A 16846-nucleotide genomic window follows, 5' to 3' on the forward strand; every position below is an offset into this window, starting at 1 on the left:
AGTCGGGAGCTGGACTCGTTCAAGTACCTAGGGGTAAACATAAGACATACACCAGAACAGACACACAAACATAATACGGCAATGGTGGTGAAGGGTTTAAGGAAATCCATGAAATTCTGGTCTAAACTGCCGCTATCGCCGTGGGGCAGGGTAGCCATCACCAAAATGATCATCCTGCTGAGATTCCTGCATTACTTCAACAATGTGCACTGCTATGTTAAGGCGTCCTTCTTCCGCTCACTGGAAGCGCTGCTCCGAGAATTTTTGTGGGGCATGGCCCGCCACAGACTTTCGCTTGCAACACTTTATCTGCGGTACGATAAGGGAGGGGTGAAATTGCCAAACCTTGAAAGGTATTACCTAGCAGCCCAACTCAGCCACATGATTAAATGGCTGGCGGACGAGCACACCTCAGAAACTGAACTGTTGCAACAACTGGTGGCTCCTCTTAAACTAAAAGAAGTACTGTGAGTAATGCAAAACGGCCTGGAACACACCCCATTGGTGGTGGTACTGGGAAGGAAGATATGGAGGAGAGCACTAGCCTTGCTGAAACTTGTAAACCCCTACTCACCGGAGGTGCCGATAGTGGCAGACACATGCAAAGGTAGCACAGACCTGGCGGTAGTGAGAAGATGGGAGAGATGGGGAATATACACATGGGGCGATGTATATGAAGACGGGGTCTTCAGGGAGTTTGACTCAATGCAGGAAAAGAAGGAGGTGCCAGGCGGGCAGTTTCATTGGTACCAAAGAGTCTGAAAGGCGGCCAGAGAAAAGTGGGAGGGTTGGCCGGAGGAACCACCAGAGGACCCATTGTTGACCCTGATGTATAACTTGAGCGATGGCTGGCGGCCGGTATCCAGGCTGTATAGCATGCTAATAGATACACCCAACCCCAAGGGTATAGCACTGGAAGAGCAATGGGAAAAAGACTTGGGTATGGATATAACGGAGAAGGAAAGGGAGAGGATACTGGGGTACCCCAAAGAAGTATCGAGAAACCATTGTTTCAAGCTGATACAACTGAACGTGCTATACCGCACATATATGACCCCGCACAGGATAGCTACGTTCAATAAAGATGTGAGTCCACAATGCCCATGGTGCCGGGCCGGGGAAGCAGATCTAATACATGTTCTGGGGGTGTGTGCGTGTGTTTTGGGTGCGCATAGAACAGACCTGCAGGGAGGCGGGCATAGCAAGATATGAGTGGTCACCGAAGGAATGCTTGCTTGGAGCATACCCCAGAATCAGCAAATATAAACATGTGGTCAAATTCATGGACATGGCTTGCATACTGGCCAAGAGAACTATCGTCATGGCTTGGAAATCTGCTGGGAGGACACAATATGTAAAATGGCGCAGGGAGTTTGAAGGTTGGGCTGAGGCAAAGACCAAGGTGTGTATGGAAGGGGCTAGCAGGTCGGAGCCCGACAGTAATGATAAGTGTGCAGCCTTTAAGGCGCTGGTTTGGGACATGTTCCACCCATCCGACGATAAACCCCCCTGAACCTATCAGTGTGGGAAGGAAAAGCTGTGCACCAGACCATGATGTGCTCGCTCTAACTGATAATACTGGCACACAGTAAGACACGTGTAGGAAGTTGTTCGTTTGTTGTTAACTGTTATTATTAAATACATTGATGTAAGTGCATGATGTGAATTGGATATGGAAAATCGAAATGCATGGTTGTACTTATATAAATGCCAATACAACTATGTTAAAATTAAACTAAAGTGTTGGTTCTCAACTCTATACTATCCATCCTATTATCATTATCATGGTGGAAAGTTCCACCAAGAGAGACAGGTGACGCGTCTGCTTTGTGTGTCTTGAACAGTGACAGCAGTTGGTCCATAAATACTTCACTGGGGTGTGGCAAGAGAGAAGTAAGCAACACAATTTCTTACACAAATGATAAAAGCAGAGGTGGCTGTTGGCTCTATTTGGCACATAACAAATCACCAATACATTGGTACATCTTCTGGCGCTAGACAAAATGCAACAGCACCAACAGAAATGGTCCAAAACAGTTAAGATTGTGACCAAACATAAACTTTTGGAAACAATTCCAAGTCCCCTGGTCCTTCTGACCGTGGTTAAGAACCACTGGAAGTAAGGGGAAAAGGCACACAGAAGGAAGAAAAAGGGCCAACTCCAATTTCTAATATGAAAAGGTTGCTATGCTTACAGCGCTATATTGCTTCCAGATGTAGAGAGTGGACTGGTAAGGATTCTGACTGATGGGCTTCTTTGTCCTGACAGATTAGCAGAAATTATTCTTGAAGGTGTTTTTGCAACAGGAACATCCAGCAGATCCTTTTTAGAAGAATGATCTATTTGAGTGGTGTCAAGTCTTGAATGATTTATTTGAATGTTGTCAAGTCTCTACAAAAATAAAAAGGAAGAAATGTAAGCATAATGTTTAGCAGTGCTCCCAACACATTTCCTTTATAAAGACTCTTCTAAACTACCTTAATTCTGATCAGTTACATCACAGATATTAAGATACTTGTCCAGTATACCACAATAGTATTGATATTTTGAGCTAAAAAAAGCAATCATTAAGCCTATGTCGATAAGTAGTGGGGAACATTTTAAAGAATATGGCAGGGGACCACCACTGCTTGCACTTATGTGTTGCTGGTTTTCTGCATGCTATTTTCAACATTCAGAAAGCGGAGTGGAATAGTGATGAATAAATTAAGTCAAAATTGCCTGTATGCTTCCATTTTACACCCCGCTTTGTGAGAAATGAAATGCTGCCTGCGAATTAAGTTTTGCAGGCAGCGGTTCATAATGGATTCCTATGGATCCGCCTGTCATGCACCGGTGAAAATACGGAAGAAGGAATGTTCTATAGCAATTTGACACCTGTTTAAAAGTCTCGTTCAGTCATAAAACTGTGTGCTCTTAGGAGATGGAGGAGGAAAGCAAAGCCCACATGCAAACTCCACTTTGCTGCCCTCCAATGCCTTGGTAAGGCACTGAAATGAGATCGAGCACAAAATGAAAGCATGAAGGTGCTTTTTGGTTTCATTGTGCACTCGACGCTATCGAAAATTACCCCCAATGCTTACCTTGAAATGACAAAATCTCAATATGCAACGGACAGGAAAAGAAACCTACCTAGAATTCTGGTCCTCATAATGCATTGGCATCCACACAAATGAACAACCAGTAGAAATAATCTGATGCCATTAAGCAAGGCAAGAAAATCAGACATTGCGTCCACATCTTTATAATAAAATGTCCAAGGCCCTTGACTCTATGAAGCGCTTTTTCAAAGCTGGGCCTGCACTGCATACATTGCATGCAAGATGTACACTCAGGCCCAGCAGTTTAGGCATCGGTTTGATTTAAAACATTGAACATGCATCTGAGTCAGATATGGAGGCTGTGTGTTGGTAATGTGAATCAGCCTTTAGATTGGGCATACTATCGTTAGTGAGTAACTTTCTTTATCCTTATATCAGTCTGTTCACAGTTCCAAACATCAGCACCTATTTTACATACATTAGGATATGCAAGGTGGTGACAGCATAGGAACATTCAAGGCTTTAAATTAACAGATTGAGAGAACAGCAAAAACACTGGAACTGGGGTACAGGTAGTTATGATTATAGAAGGTATGAGGAGAAGACCAAGGAGCTCATGTTACTTTGTGGTGTAACGTAATTAAAAGGCATAAAAGCCTTGAGTGGGGCTTTAAAGCCTTTCAATCACACCACGCCACATTTTCATGCATTTGTATGGAAAGAGAGGAGGGGCAGAAAACAACTTGCATTTACACTACATCCCTTCCTCCCCACCATACAAATGCTCCAGCATTTGTGCTGACATGGATTTTCATGCCAAATGCTGGGAATGCCTATGCAAGCATGGCAGGCAGTGTTTATTTGTAATTGTGAACACTGCTTACTATATACACATGGTAAACATTGTCCACAATGACAATTAAGTGGTCGGGCAGCGTTTAATTTCAATTGTGAGCACTGCTTGCCATGCGAACGTGGCAAGCAGCACACAAAATTAAAAGTAAATGCTGCCTGGCATTCAAGCATCCCAGGCAGAGTTTACTGTCTTTGCACGGCAGAGTGCAAAAGTGCAGGGCAAAAGGCAATATCAACCCAGGTCTAGAATAATGTCTAGAAAATAAAACTTGAAGGATAAACTCCTTGTAGATCTGAAACACTGATAATACATTCAGCATAAAAAAGTTATGTGCTGTAAGAAAGACCGCGACGCTGTGAAACGTGTGTGTGGGGTTCAGAAGCAGAAAGAAGATTATCGCCAATAATTGTGGATGTGTTAAGTCACTCTTAAGAAAAAAAATAAGCATACCCAGGTTGATTCACTTTTTTCTGGTGAATATCCTGATGCCCACTGAAACAGAATTGGGGCCACGGAAATATAAAAGTCATCACTTAAACTGTGAAGAAAGGGAGACAAAGGGAGGCAGAGAGGATGAGAGAATAGTCACAGGGGAGTGTAATTTATATGAAAATCAGCAATTTAAAAAAAAGAGGTTGGTAAATAATTGCTATTTTGAACTATTTGTTAACTTAGTCATGGATACCAAGATGGGCCTTTTCTTGCCAGGTTGTAACCAATGCAGCGAGAACACTTTCTTGAGTAGTCTTCCAGAACTTGGCCATTGATAATGGCTGCTAACTCTTGACTCCTTAAAGCTTTAGAGGACTTGTGACTCTGAGATGCTTCCCCAATCTGTGGTCATAGTGTTAGACCATTAGTTCACACTCCTGCCAATCCTCATCAAAAAGAGGCTGCAGGTCTGATGTATAGCAAATCCTCACATGAAGTCTTTTTCGTGAGACTTTGTGAATTGATGTTTTTGAAGAAAACTGCTACCATGTTTTAACATCCAAATATCTCCCGGGCCCCACAGCAAGGTCCTAATTCACCCATGCAATCACCCCATTATTTCTCCTGGCAATCACCTTCCATGCAGGTTCAGCCTCTTCATTGCCCTCATACAGGACATAGCTATGCACCACAATTGCATTTTCTGGGACCTTCTAAGACCACAGAAGTGATGAAGGTCAGGGCTTGCATTACAGAAAGTTTGCATGTGTGCAATGAATTTTGCACCGCATTTGCACAAAGGTGAAAATGGCCCTTTGGAAAAATACATTGCTAGATACCATCCGTGGACCACAGTAATTTTTGTCCTGGACCACACAGCAGTATAAAATTACACTGCACTGAAGTAATGTTTGTGTTACAAGTTCAGATGTTTATCCCCTCAAAGTATTATATAGTGAATAAAGTAGTTTAAGTTTATGAACCAAAATGAAACCAAGTCTCAACCTCCTCTGTAAACAATATTCTTTACACACTTCAGGTTATGAAGCCACATTAAAAAACCTGGTTAGGAGTCTTAAAACATATCTACTGCTACCACTTCTGGGTGCAGTTATTGGGCATTAAAAACAAATCCACCCATTAAGACAAGGAAATCTACAATCTTGAGTTCCCTGCTGAGTAGAAGGCCCCTACTTCCTCTGCTCCCCCTGGAATTTGATTTTAGCTTTGTGGAGGGGTGGTTCTATGGCATCTCATTTTTCAGATAACTATTTTTTTTAGATACTGCATGTGGGGGGGGGAATAGATATTTGAACTGCTCCCTCATAGTACCAAGTGTAGATTCTAATTTCAACTGGAACTGGCAAGCAAATGACACTCTAATACTGATAGTAGGATAATGAGTTTAGTGATATCAGAGGGGTCATCAATCGGTCCTCTGGCCTTTGCCCTCACTTATTTATCATGGTGTAAGTTACTATCACTAACTAGAGACATTGGATGCAAAGTTATTGTTCTTCCTGTTGATGGCAAACACTTAGGCAGTTCCCACATCAGGGAAATATTAATGAAAATGTGGCCATCTCTACTAGTATACTGGGTGAACACCTCTCCTAACCCTAAAAATCTGCTTTCCGAAAGGCTCCTGATGCATTGAGGTGTTTAACACAAAAAGGGTTTACACCTACAATTAAGATGAGAAAACAGGATGTAAGTAGGCGTGGACAGGGTATGGGCTTCAGGCTTTAAGTTCGATTTGGAAGTCGGTTTTCAGAATTAAAAAAGACAGACTAGTAAATGGGTTAACGTGATTGTTTTCACATGTGCAGGGCTGGGGAAAATACTGATTGGACTGTGCAGTATATCATATGAAAGAATCGGAAGAGTCAGAATTTCAAGAGTGACCGAACAGCTCAGAGTAAAGTTGATTGCTTTTCTGTCAAAAACTCACAAGACTAAAACTATGCCTTACTCAATAGTGAGAGGAAAAAAGAGTTGCTGTAGGCTACAGATTATATTATGCATGATGTAAGGCTGGGGCTCATTAGGATTATTGGTTTAGGTTTGCTTTTAAGTGTTAGATGAATAATTGTGTTTATTGCAATGAGGTCTGTGGAATCAGATATCTTCACAGCACAGATGAACTATTAAATTCGATGGCACGATGGACGAATATCAGCAGTGCATGCACCCCTTACTGCAGGTCTAGCTATAATGAAAATAGGATTACCTGTTTTAGGCTTCCGCTTGTACCTGATTTTCCTGTTTTTAAGTATGTTTAGTTGGCAATGAACATGATCATGTGTGAAAGGTTAGAGGGATAGACAGGATGTTAGGGTTATGAATGTGTGCTATTCTCTTGCTACATTGAGCTTGGTTAGTATATCTTTGGATTTGTGGCATGTCTGTAATCACTTGGAAAATTTGAATATTGGAGAAACCCGCAGCTCATCACCACGCAATCCACAGGGAAACAGGCAGTGAAGGCAGAAACACGTTTTATTTCCATACAGCTGACCAGCAATGGGCCAGGATAGCAGCACAATATTTCCATCCAAAGATTGAGGAACCCAATTCAAGGACAGAAACCATAGGGTTTTTATACAGTTTCACACAATGAACCTCATAAAGAAAATCAGAAAGATACATTTAGTCTGTTACATTAACAGTGTACTTCCTAAAAGTACATCCTAGGGACATAGCTATGCATGGACATCCGAGACCGCTGAAATACTGCTCAGCCCACTCACGTGTCACAAATCACCTCCTCTCTGGGAGCAATACATGGCTTCACATGGTACTACAACTGCAGGCTCAGAAGTCAAGTGGTCACTATTCCAATTCTTAGGCAGCTAAATCCACCTTCATGATCTAATGCGGGACGTGTAGGTAGGCCAACCTGGGCATACTTCATCCTCGCACAGCCTATTTGGAACCCAAGAGCTTGCCAACCAGTATTTACTCTGCATCACCACCCTTTAGCCTGGCTGTGGCTCCTAAATCATTTCCACAATGATGGCTGCTGTTCTGCACCGTCCGAGGCTCATGTACATCCACGAAATCTAAAGTAATAGGCAACCATCTTCCACAATATCCTCCTGGGTGTTAATCTGATGGATTGATCTGGGTATGGCAGCATTTCCCATAGAGACTATTTTTCCAGCCTTGAGCTTTTCTTTTAACAATCACTGGAATTAGATGTGCAAGACAAATTTGTTAACAAGGAAGGGGTGTCAAAGTGACATGACGTCATCAGGTCTCACTTGGGGCTTTCTTCATTCATTTTGCTACATAGGAAGTCTGCTGAATTACAGTGATTTTGACTATATTTTCAGTTTTAAGATACCATTTGGTTGAATTAACCCTCTGATGAGTGTTCTATATGGGCTGGTTAAGCTCTATTTTATGTAGGACTGAGATGTCCTTATACATGCAAACGTGAGATCTGCTGATTTTGCACCACTTTTCCATCTAAGCATTATCTCTTGAGAGCAGGTTTAGTATGACAGCTGGCTCCCCTCTCTGCAATATGGAAACTGTGCACATACTACACGCAAATGAATGTAGGTGCCTTTAAACACGTGTTTCTATTATGGAGCGTATGGTGGGGCAAACAAACCCCCATTTGACTGTTTGGAAGGGGGCAAGGAGTGTGACAGTGCATAAAGTTGTAGACTGCCGACAACTAGAAGGGATCAGGAAAAGAGTCTATAATGGGCTGTGACCATCCAGATGGGGGCCCTCCGAAAAAACCATCACAGAGTTCCAGCGCTATATAAACAAAATAAATACAAATACAATTGAGACTGCTCTCTGCTGCTCAACTGCAAACTAAGCAAAGGTGTCAATGTACAGCTGGCTATTACACATAATTCTGATGTGTGGCCAGAACAGGTGGAGTCACCCTGCATAAACGGCACAAGCTGTAAATCTGTCATTTGCTCCCAGAATGTTATTGGTCGCAAAGCTTAGGAGTTGGGTATAAGTACAACTTTCAATCATCTCTTCTAGAAACAATATAGTTTTGTTAGGGAGGACTTTGCTGACATATTTGGGAACCAAGTCACGTTTCTGAAGACTTGGTTTAGAGAAGTTAATAATTATATACACTGCTTTTAAAAATCTAAGACAAACCTCTATGAAAATCACCTGGCATTGGCAAATGTTTAGGGGGCCATCATTTGCCAAACCCTTAAAAAAATTCAGAAAGTATTTACAACTAAGTCAGTGATACAATGAGTTACAATCGCCCTTCTTTAGAAGAGCTTACAGTGTATTTCTTCCATTGAAAAGTGGTGTAAGTATTGCAAAATATCTGTCGCCAATCATTTGTGTGCCACCTCATTGCGGTAATTGGTATTATGCTCAACAGGAAAAAATGTCTCTAGGCTGCAGTGAGTGTATAGAGAGTTGACCAGAAGTGTGTTCAGAGATAAAATAGTAACATTTTCATGTAGCTGACACATTTTGGGCAGTAGTAATATGATTATGATTACTGAAATATTGAGCGCGTAGGGGAACATCTGAGCGTCACTCCAGTTCAAGGGAAATATGATTTAATATCTTTATTATAGTCGCATAATAATTATAATATTACTATAATAATATAATTATTATAGCTTATTTCTACGGTACTGGACACTGCCTTCCTTTATGATACAATGGCTATACAGTACATTTTACAAATCAAACCTAAAAATATTCAAGTATATGGGGTTTATTTTGTACTTATTACTGCTCACACTTTAGTTGCTTTTAACCTCAGAAAAAGGTTCTCACCTTTCGCTAATATGCCAGCAATACTATATCATATCAAACATTCAATCAAACTCCAGCCAGGCTAAAATACATTTTAAGACTGGCAATGTCATTGTAGCACCTCACCTTCAAACAGGCATGACCACAAATGTCAGTGATTCTGTTTACCGGTTATATGCAGCAGAAGCTGATGGTCAGCATGCCTCAACACGCAATTGCATACTAAGACTGATGTGCGCACAGACCACTGGTGAGCAAAGGCTTCTTGTGGGATTGATCAATTAATATGACACTACGGGCTGGCGGGCTGTCAGGATCCCGCGAGCAGAACTCGTAATGCGGTGGGATGGTGTGAACGGTGCCAGTGCCTTACCGGCACCGTTCATACCGTGCCCGCCACTATTATAATGAGGCCCATTGCGTTGAATACAAGGAATATCTAAATGATACACCAAAGTCATTGTAACAGTAATAGTGACCCTTTCGCATATTTATACATGATACTATTCCCACACACAGACCCCCATCTTGCTTACCTGAGATGGTGATGTAGAAATCCTTGGCATGCATGATTTTGCTCTTAAAGGAAGCAACGTAACTGTTACTGGGAAGGGGTCAACATCCCTCTTTGGCCTCAGCTGACGATCTTGCCACAATTTAAGTTGTGCGGTTACACCTTCTGCTGATGCTGATTGAGCCACACAAAACCTAGGCCCCCTTGAAGGGCAGGGAAAGAAAATGCATGAATGATAATTCAATTGAAATCAATAATACAAATAAGATATGGTATACTGTAAAAAAAAAAAATCATATAGCTTATTATACTCTCCCTATAATCTATCTTCCTTTTATTCCTGTAAATATGTTGATTTATATTTACTCATCCAATAAAGACAACTTTTAAAGCTTTGTCACCTGATTGTCACACCCCATTTCCACTTTTCCATTGTTATTCTCCTTCCCACGTTAAAAGTCCAACTCTCTGGTGAAGACCCTGACCATGTATTTATCTTATACATTATTATTATTATCAGGGTATTTATTGAGCTCAGACCCAGCTTCGGGAAGCAACAGAGCACTGTACAATCATAGGGTGAAGAACAAGGTTAGGGAGCAGATAAATGAGGGAGTGGGGCTCTAACAACAGTGTAAGGAAGGGCAATTGTCAGCAATGGGGTCTACAAGTAACCAGGGGAGGAAACAGTGGGGATCAGATTGCCCAGTCTCAGGTATGGTGGTGAATGCAAGGTGTATGGACCTATGTGTTAGGGAGGAGCCATTCCTTGAACTTGAACTTCTTCCTGAACTGTACAAGCGAGGGGGCAAGTCAGATGTTGATGGGGAAGAGGTCTATTCTAAAGATAAAAGTGTTCGCTCATTTCCTTGTTGTTAATATGTAATTCCTCTTCCTGTTTCTTGGCACTTATCTTGCTTTCACTCAGGTTTCCTAATTGTATGCATCTGATTTAATTTCTTGTCCTCACCCAAATTCAGCCCCATCTGATCCCTATCCTTATTTCTTAAACCTTGACAAAGCTAGTTTAGGGTGAAACACACATTAGCATTTGATTTTCATGGGCGGTCTTCTATGTATGAGGAGCAGTTGTTTTACATTTAATGGTTTGTGTTTTGATGCTGCATTCTTAAGTTGTGTGGCTGTACACCTTGCTTTATTCACATATTTGGCAATTTTATCGCTAGCTTTAGGGATCTTTCAAATTCCCTTTCTCGTCCTGGTCTCTACCACTCCATTCACCCAACTGGCACGTAAAGTTGAAACTTCATAATGTTGTCAATCTTTCTCTGTCAATCATTGCACAATTTTTGTTCAGCCCTCAATAGTGAAACACTTTTTAACTGTTGCTTGTCTGAAAAACTCTCCTCCTTCATTGGCGGCTGACAGCATGACCGCAAGCTACTTTATCTGTCGTACTCTTACTCTATACTCTTACTACCAAGTCTCCTTTGTCATTCATTCTTACCTGCCTTCCCACACCAATTTACCTTCAGCAGCGGTTGACTTTTGGTCCTTCCCAGGATCACCCCTTCATAGATTACATCGACCCTACTTCTTGGCATCTCTCTTCCTTCTCTATCTTATTTTTATGACTGGTGAAATTACAGACCGCTGTACACCTTGTTACTATTCTCATTGTACTACTTCCTCTAAATCTAATTTAGATGATGATGATGATGATCTCCTATTTCTCCCTTAATTCTCCCACAATCTATCTGTAGCAAAGCCCACTCATGTCCTGACCTTTTTCTTCGACTTAACCTTCAGTTTTTCTACCTAACTCAGACAAGGCTTACAACTGCTCATCATTCTGCTGTTGTTGTCACTCTTTCTTCCTCCATGTATACCTCTTGCCCCAGTGGCAGGAATGGGGGAGTCAGCATCTTATATCAATCATTGATGTCACTTTCGCCCTCTCCACCATATATGCATGTATTCTCTTCATTTTAACATTATTACTTAGCTTTTCATAAGTCATATTCTTTGGCCTTTTTTGTTATCTACCACCCAGTTGGTTCCGTGAGTTGCTTTTGTGATGATCTTGATTTCATGTCCTCATTTATACCTCCCTATCCTAATCCCTTTCTTTGTTCCTCGCTGTCTGTTTCTGATTTTGCCAGCTATTTTCCTTCTACAGTTATGCTTCTCCATGCTCCACTTCTTCTAGTCTATCTTCTGACTCTTCTGCTTATTTCCTTCCAACTTCTCCTCCTTCTATGACCTCTTTTCTTTCTCTTGCCAAGACAGATGCTGCAACCGATCTAACTCAGGCTCACCAAAACAGCTGCTCCCTCAGCCCCTCTGCCCCTGCTAATGAGTCTAAAGTCTGTCCTTTTCTTCTTAATATTTAACTACTCTATGCAATATATCCCTATCTATTGCTATTTTTCCTGCTGAATTTAAAAATCCCTCTAGTATTCCAATTCAGAAAAAAACCTCACTTGACCCTCTAATTTTCATCTTATTTCCCATCTATCTTTTGTTTTTATACTCCTAAAATGCATAGTCTATGCCAAAGCCTCTTCTCATTTACATACTGTCTCGATTTTGCTGATACGTCAGTGTGGTTTTCATCCCCTCCCTTCACCTGAAACAGCTTTTCATTATGTTACTGACTCTCATCTCTCTGCACTCTACGAATAACTCTCTTCACTTCTCATTCTCTTAAGATCTCTCCACTGCTTTTGATCTCTCCACTCTTAAGAACTCTCAACGTAGATGACCACATTGTTCTTCTCTCCACTCTCTCACCTTGTTTTCCAGGAGTCTGTGCATACCTGGTTTTGGTCCTACTTTTCCAGGAAATAAACTTACTGCTCAAGTCCTTTCTTGCCTTGACAACTCATCTTCTCTCATTCTTGGTCTTCCTGCAAATCAACTGGCTCCTCTGCATTTTTTTTTACAGCTCTTCTATTGATCTGTTGTTGATATCTCTCCTTGTGAATCTGTTTACCCGGCTTTCTATTCATATTATTGTACCGCTTCTTTATGTTGAGCACTTTGGCAAAAGTGCTATGTAAGCCAAATAAATACAAATAAATACAATTGAAACGCCTTTCCTTGATAACATCTTGGTGCATTTGAAGCAAATAAAGACAACTTTATCTTTGAAAATACCATTTGCTTAAATACACCTGACATCAGTTTTCCCATTACACCCACCAACTAGTCAAAATTCCAAATCCTTTGCGAGTTCCATATAGTTTCAGAAACAAACCTGAACACGTCCTCCAATGCCAGGGATATTCTACCAGCACAATTAATCAAGGCATATAAGGAAACTCTGCTTTCCTAGTCAAGGAATCTCTGAGTGAGAATGTCGCTGAAGCTGGAAAGTCTGTATGTCTCAATACTTGCTGAAATGTTTAACTTTAACTGCATTTCCTACCCATTGCTTCTCTTACAAAGATGTGGAGGAAAAGTCCCTGTTTTTTTTAAACCTTATCACTGAGAGATGAGAGATGTACAAGCAATGTTTATGTAAGTGGCCTATCCCTGTTTTCACACTGAGCTGCATCATGAGCTATTTTATGACACTAGGGTTTAATATTCAATCCTACGAACGCAGAGTAGTTTGTCAGTGAGAATGCCAGTGTGATCAAAGCAGGAAATAAAAGATTTAAAGGAATCCCTGTGGCCCGCTACAGTCCTTTCTGACCCCTGCAAGTTTGCTTTGTTCAAGAGTCAGGGAGAATATCCTGAGTTGGAACGATCTCTTTGTGTCTGAATTGGGCAACTTTGGACAGATCTCCCATAGTACCCTTTCCCGGTTGACGTTGCCCAGAGAAACAACCATCCCTGATTGAACCCCGGGCAGGCTTCCCTGGGAACCCAATCCAGTAACATAATTTCCTCATAAAATATAACAAAATCTGAGACTAACCCTGAAGTGCTATCAAGGAACAACCACAGAAGGTTTGGAGAAGAACCAGCTGTCTCCTGTGAAAAACATCACCAGAAACAAATGTTGACGTCTTTCATTTTCCCAATACGTCCCAGGGAGCAAAACATTTGCAAAAGTGAAGTCCAAAGAAGTTTTAAGAGAACAACCACCATTCAGCATCCATAGAATGCCCATCACAAGTGCCCCATTTCATAATTGCTGACAACAATCTATGGTGATTTGTGGCAATACACCCTCAATGTGGGGCTCCATCAGAAGTCCTACCATTTAGTTCTTCTGGAGCAAGTCCAGACAGAGAAGCCTTGATCAGTTTCCAATGATTGTACATTGCACAAGATGCTACCTCAGGAGGGAGTTCTAACCTCTTGGTTCCGTCTAGTCTTTCTGGAAAAGATTTTATGGAAGGAACTAACATCACCTGCAGCACAAAATCCCTTTGAAAGTATTCACCTATAGTTCTTACAGCTCAGTGCTCAGGGACCAGGAGCTTCCAGATTAAGTCTCTTTGGAGGCTTGAGGAAAATGATGGAAACCTGGGGCACCAACTGACCAACGTATTTTGGGAGCCAATGCTGCATCATGGTGAGCTTGAAAAGTGGTACCCAACAATGCAACACCGTGTTTGAACATTTGTACTTAATCCCTCTTTACTGGCAATCACCTTCTTTTCACTGTACAGGTGATGCAGCTAATAAATTCCTGCATTTTTTGATCCAAGTGTGGCAAGTTCCACGCATAGCGGCTTGTTAACTTTAAAGAAGCCTCCATTGTTCCTACACATGACCTACTTAAGCCTCTATTAGATCCGAGTTTTTGCTCAGTGAGTGCCTCCTAGTCTTCTACTCATTTATTCTCAGAGTAGCCCTACACTGAAATGAGCATTTATATATTTATTATAACACTTCTGGTTACATTTCATTCCAAACCACAGCGCATAAGCTGCATTGCCAAATGGGTAATTTGGTATTCTGGAAATTCATGGCAGTGTAGAGGAGAGTGTATTGTACTGCTGGACCTCTGTGCCAGCCTGCCAGTGGAGGACCATATTATCTTCAGAACCTTTGCTCCACTTTAGCACACATGTTTGACCATGCCCTATAATGTCTAACGTGTTTGATGAAAGTTTGATAGCTGCGACAGGACTCTGCAATTTCAGTATTTGTAAACATATTTTATCTCTGATACCCAATTCCCCTAATATATGCCTTCAATATTGCTGACAATGAGGGCACACTATACTTACCACCAAGTGTGCAGCTTCAAAGATTTAGCGGATGCAAGCAACCTTTTATATTTAAGTATGACCACTCTCTGCACAAACATAGGGCAGAAAGAGGCATTTATCCTATGGCATATCCATGTGACCTGACAAGAGGAGCTGCAGGAAACAGAGAAATAGAGGAAGGCCAGAACAAAGAGGAGATCCTGAAGCAGAAGTTTGGACGTTCAGGAGACAGACCCCAAATCGAAGGGCAGACGCTGACTGAAAACATCAACAACACTACTTGACCTACAAGCAGTCATTGCCATGTACCGTCTGAAGAGAAGTACAGAGAAGCTGTCAGGAGACAGAGACACGCAGAAAAAAGTGAGAGCTTGCAAACAAAGTCACGATGAGAGAAGATACAACCAACCTTTGGAAAAGCAGAACAGAAGCCATTCCCAGAGTGCTTCTGAGACCCCAAAAGGTTATTGAACGAGGAAAACCCAGGGACAGATGCTAATAAAAATCGATGGGCAAAGTCTAACAAGCCAAGAGGTCCCAAAGACGATGTGAGGAGGTCCAAAATGATTGAGTCAAGAGGAAAGCAACACAAAAGGAGAGATCAGCAAAGACACTAAGAAGGACCAGAGGTAACCAAAAGAACTGTATATTGGGTTTTGTAGCTCTAACATTTTGCTAAAGTTAGCTCAAGGAGTGTTGACCAGTTGAAAGGGAAACATGAGAACTAACTGCTGGGTGTTATGGTCCTAACACTTCACAACAATATCACAGGAGCCCCGAAAAGCCAAATGATAACTAAAAGAAATACATGCTGGGGCTTGTGGTGCGAACACCCTGCAGCACTAGAACGGGAGCACTGGCATGTCAAAGGTAAATGCCTCATAGAAAAGCTGAAGAAAATTCACAGAAGGTTGAGGACTCGTATCATCATTAGTGTGGTTAGAATGTGAACTACGCCTTGGGGGTGCGGGGGCAGAGCTGAGCACTCAACATCCCATCTGCAAAAGGAAAAATTGACCAAAACAAGGTAGATAAGCTTTAGTAGGGACTGCATATTTGTTTTAGAAAGGTATTAATGGAAAACTGTAACAAAGGGTTTGCAGGGAAACAGGGAATATTCAAAGCATGTTAATGTATGAAATATCCAATGCTAGAGAACCAGAGAACTGCCTGCTTGGTGCTGGTGTTATAACAACCGCACAGCAATAGCGCAGGAACACTGACAAGCCAAAGGAGAACGAAGGGACTGCATGGTGAGCGTTGTGTTTCCAACGCCTTGCAACCATAGCACAGGAGTACTGAAACGCTGCAAGACAACCAAGAGAACGGCATGCTGGAGGCTCTGGTTGTAATACTCCAAGTGTTTCACATTGGGACACGGGACAAGTAATTTGTCTATGGCTTAAAACATATCGTTTCTGAAGAGGGATGAGCTTTGGAGATCCTTCCACATAATTTCGGGAGACCGAGGGGATGTTTCCTCCTTACCTGGTGGCAAACCTTAGATGTGCAGAGGACCTTTGTTCCTGCGCAGGTGTTACGCAGTGGCCAATGGAGGCCGTTATACAACAAATGAGTCCTATGAAGTAGGATTGAGAAATGTATTTTCCATTGTATAGGCATTACTATGCATAATGAGCAGTGTTAGAAAGCCTTCTTATGTAGACTAACAACATACTCACGATACAAGAATCGAAAGCTCTACAAAAGATCTTCAGTAGATAGCCCCTGTTGAATGTCCAATCAAATTGGTGTTAGGGACAGAACGATGTTGGGCCGATGATTGTTGATACACAAACTGGACCATTATAAATTCGGAGAGGCGACAAGAGGCAGTATTAGCAGGATCCCTGGTGGTTGCGGTCTGTTTTCTCTTTCTTTTTACTGGAGGTAGCGCTTTGAACACAAAACCTCTTTGGAACCGCGGGGCGGTGAACAAAGGCAGTCTTAGCAGCCCGGGCGGCTTGGTTGAGGTTTGGTGGATTTGCTGCCCTCATCTGTCTTTGACCACCTTTTACCAGGCGCAGGAGGGTTCATGCTCGCTCGCAGAGAGGATTTCTGTTATAAGGTGAGCAAGTGACCATTTATTGCACTGCCCAGTAATTTCTGTAT

The 16846-nt window shown here is 41.9% G+C and overlaps 1 protein-coding gene across 1 annotated transcript in view; it reads right to left on the reverse strand.

Moving 5' to 3' along the window:
- Nucleotides 1-16846, reverse strand: part of RGS22 (regulator of G protein signaling 22) — a 1706064-nt gene that overhangs the window by 1070949 nt on the left and 618269 nt on the right. The window contains exons 12-13 of the mRNA XM_069621432.1: nucleotides 9625-9805; nucleotides 2196-2392 (exon numbers count right to left, since the gene is read on the reverse strand). Coding sequence (XP_069477533.1) covers nucleotides 2196-2392; nucleotides 9625-9805 — 378 coding nt within the window. The remainder of the gene's footprint in view (nucleotides 1-2195; nucleotides 2393-9624; nucleotides 9806-16846) is intronic.

Source organism: Ambystoma mexicanum, chromosome 5q (assembly GCF_040938575.1).
Source record: "Ambystoma mexicanum isolate Mex_15411 chromosome 5q, UKY_AmexF1_1, whole genome shotgun sequence".
Taxonomy (NCBI): Eukaryota; Metazoa; Chordata; class Amphibia; order Caudata; family Ambystomatidae; genus Ambystoma; species Ambystoma mexicanum.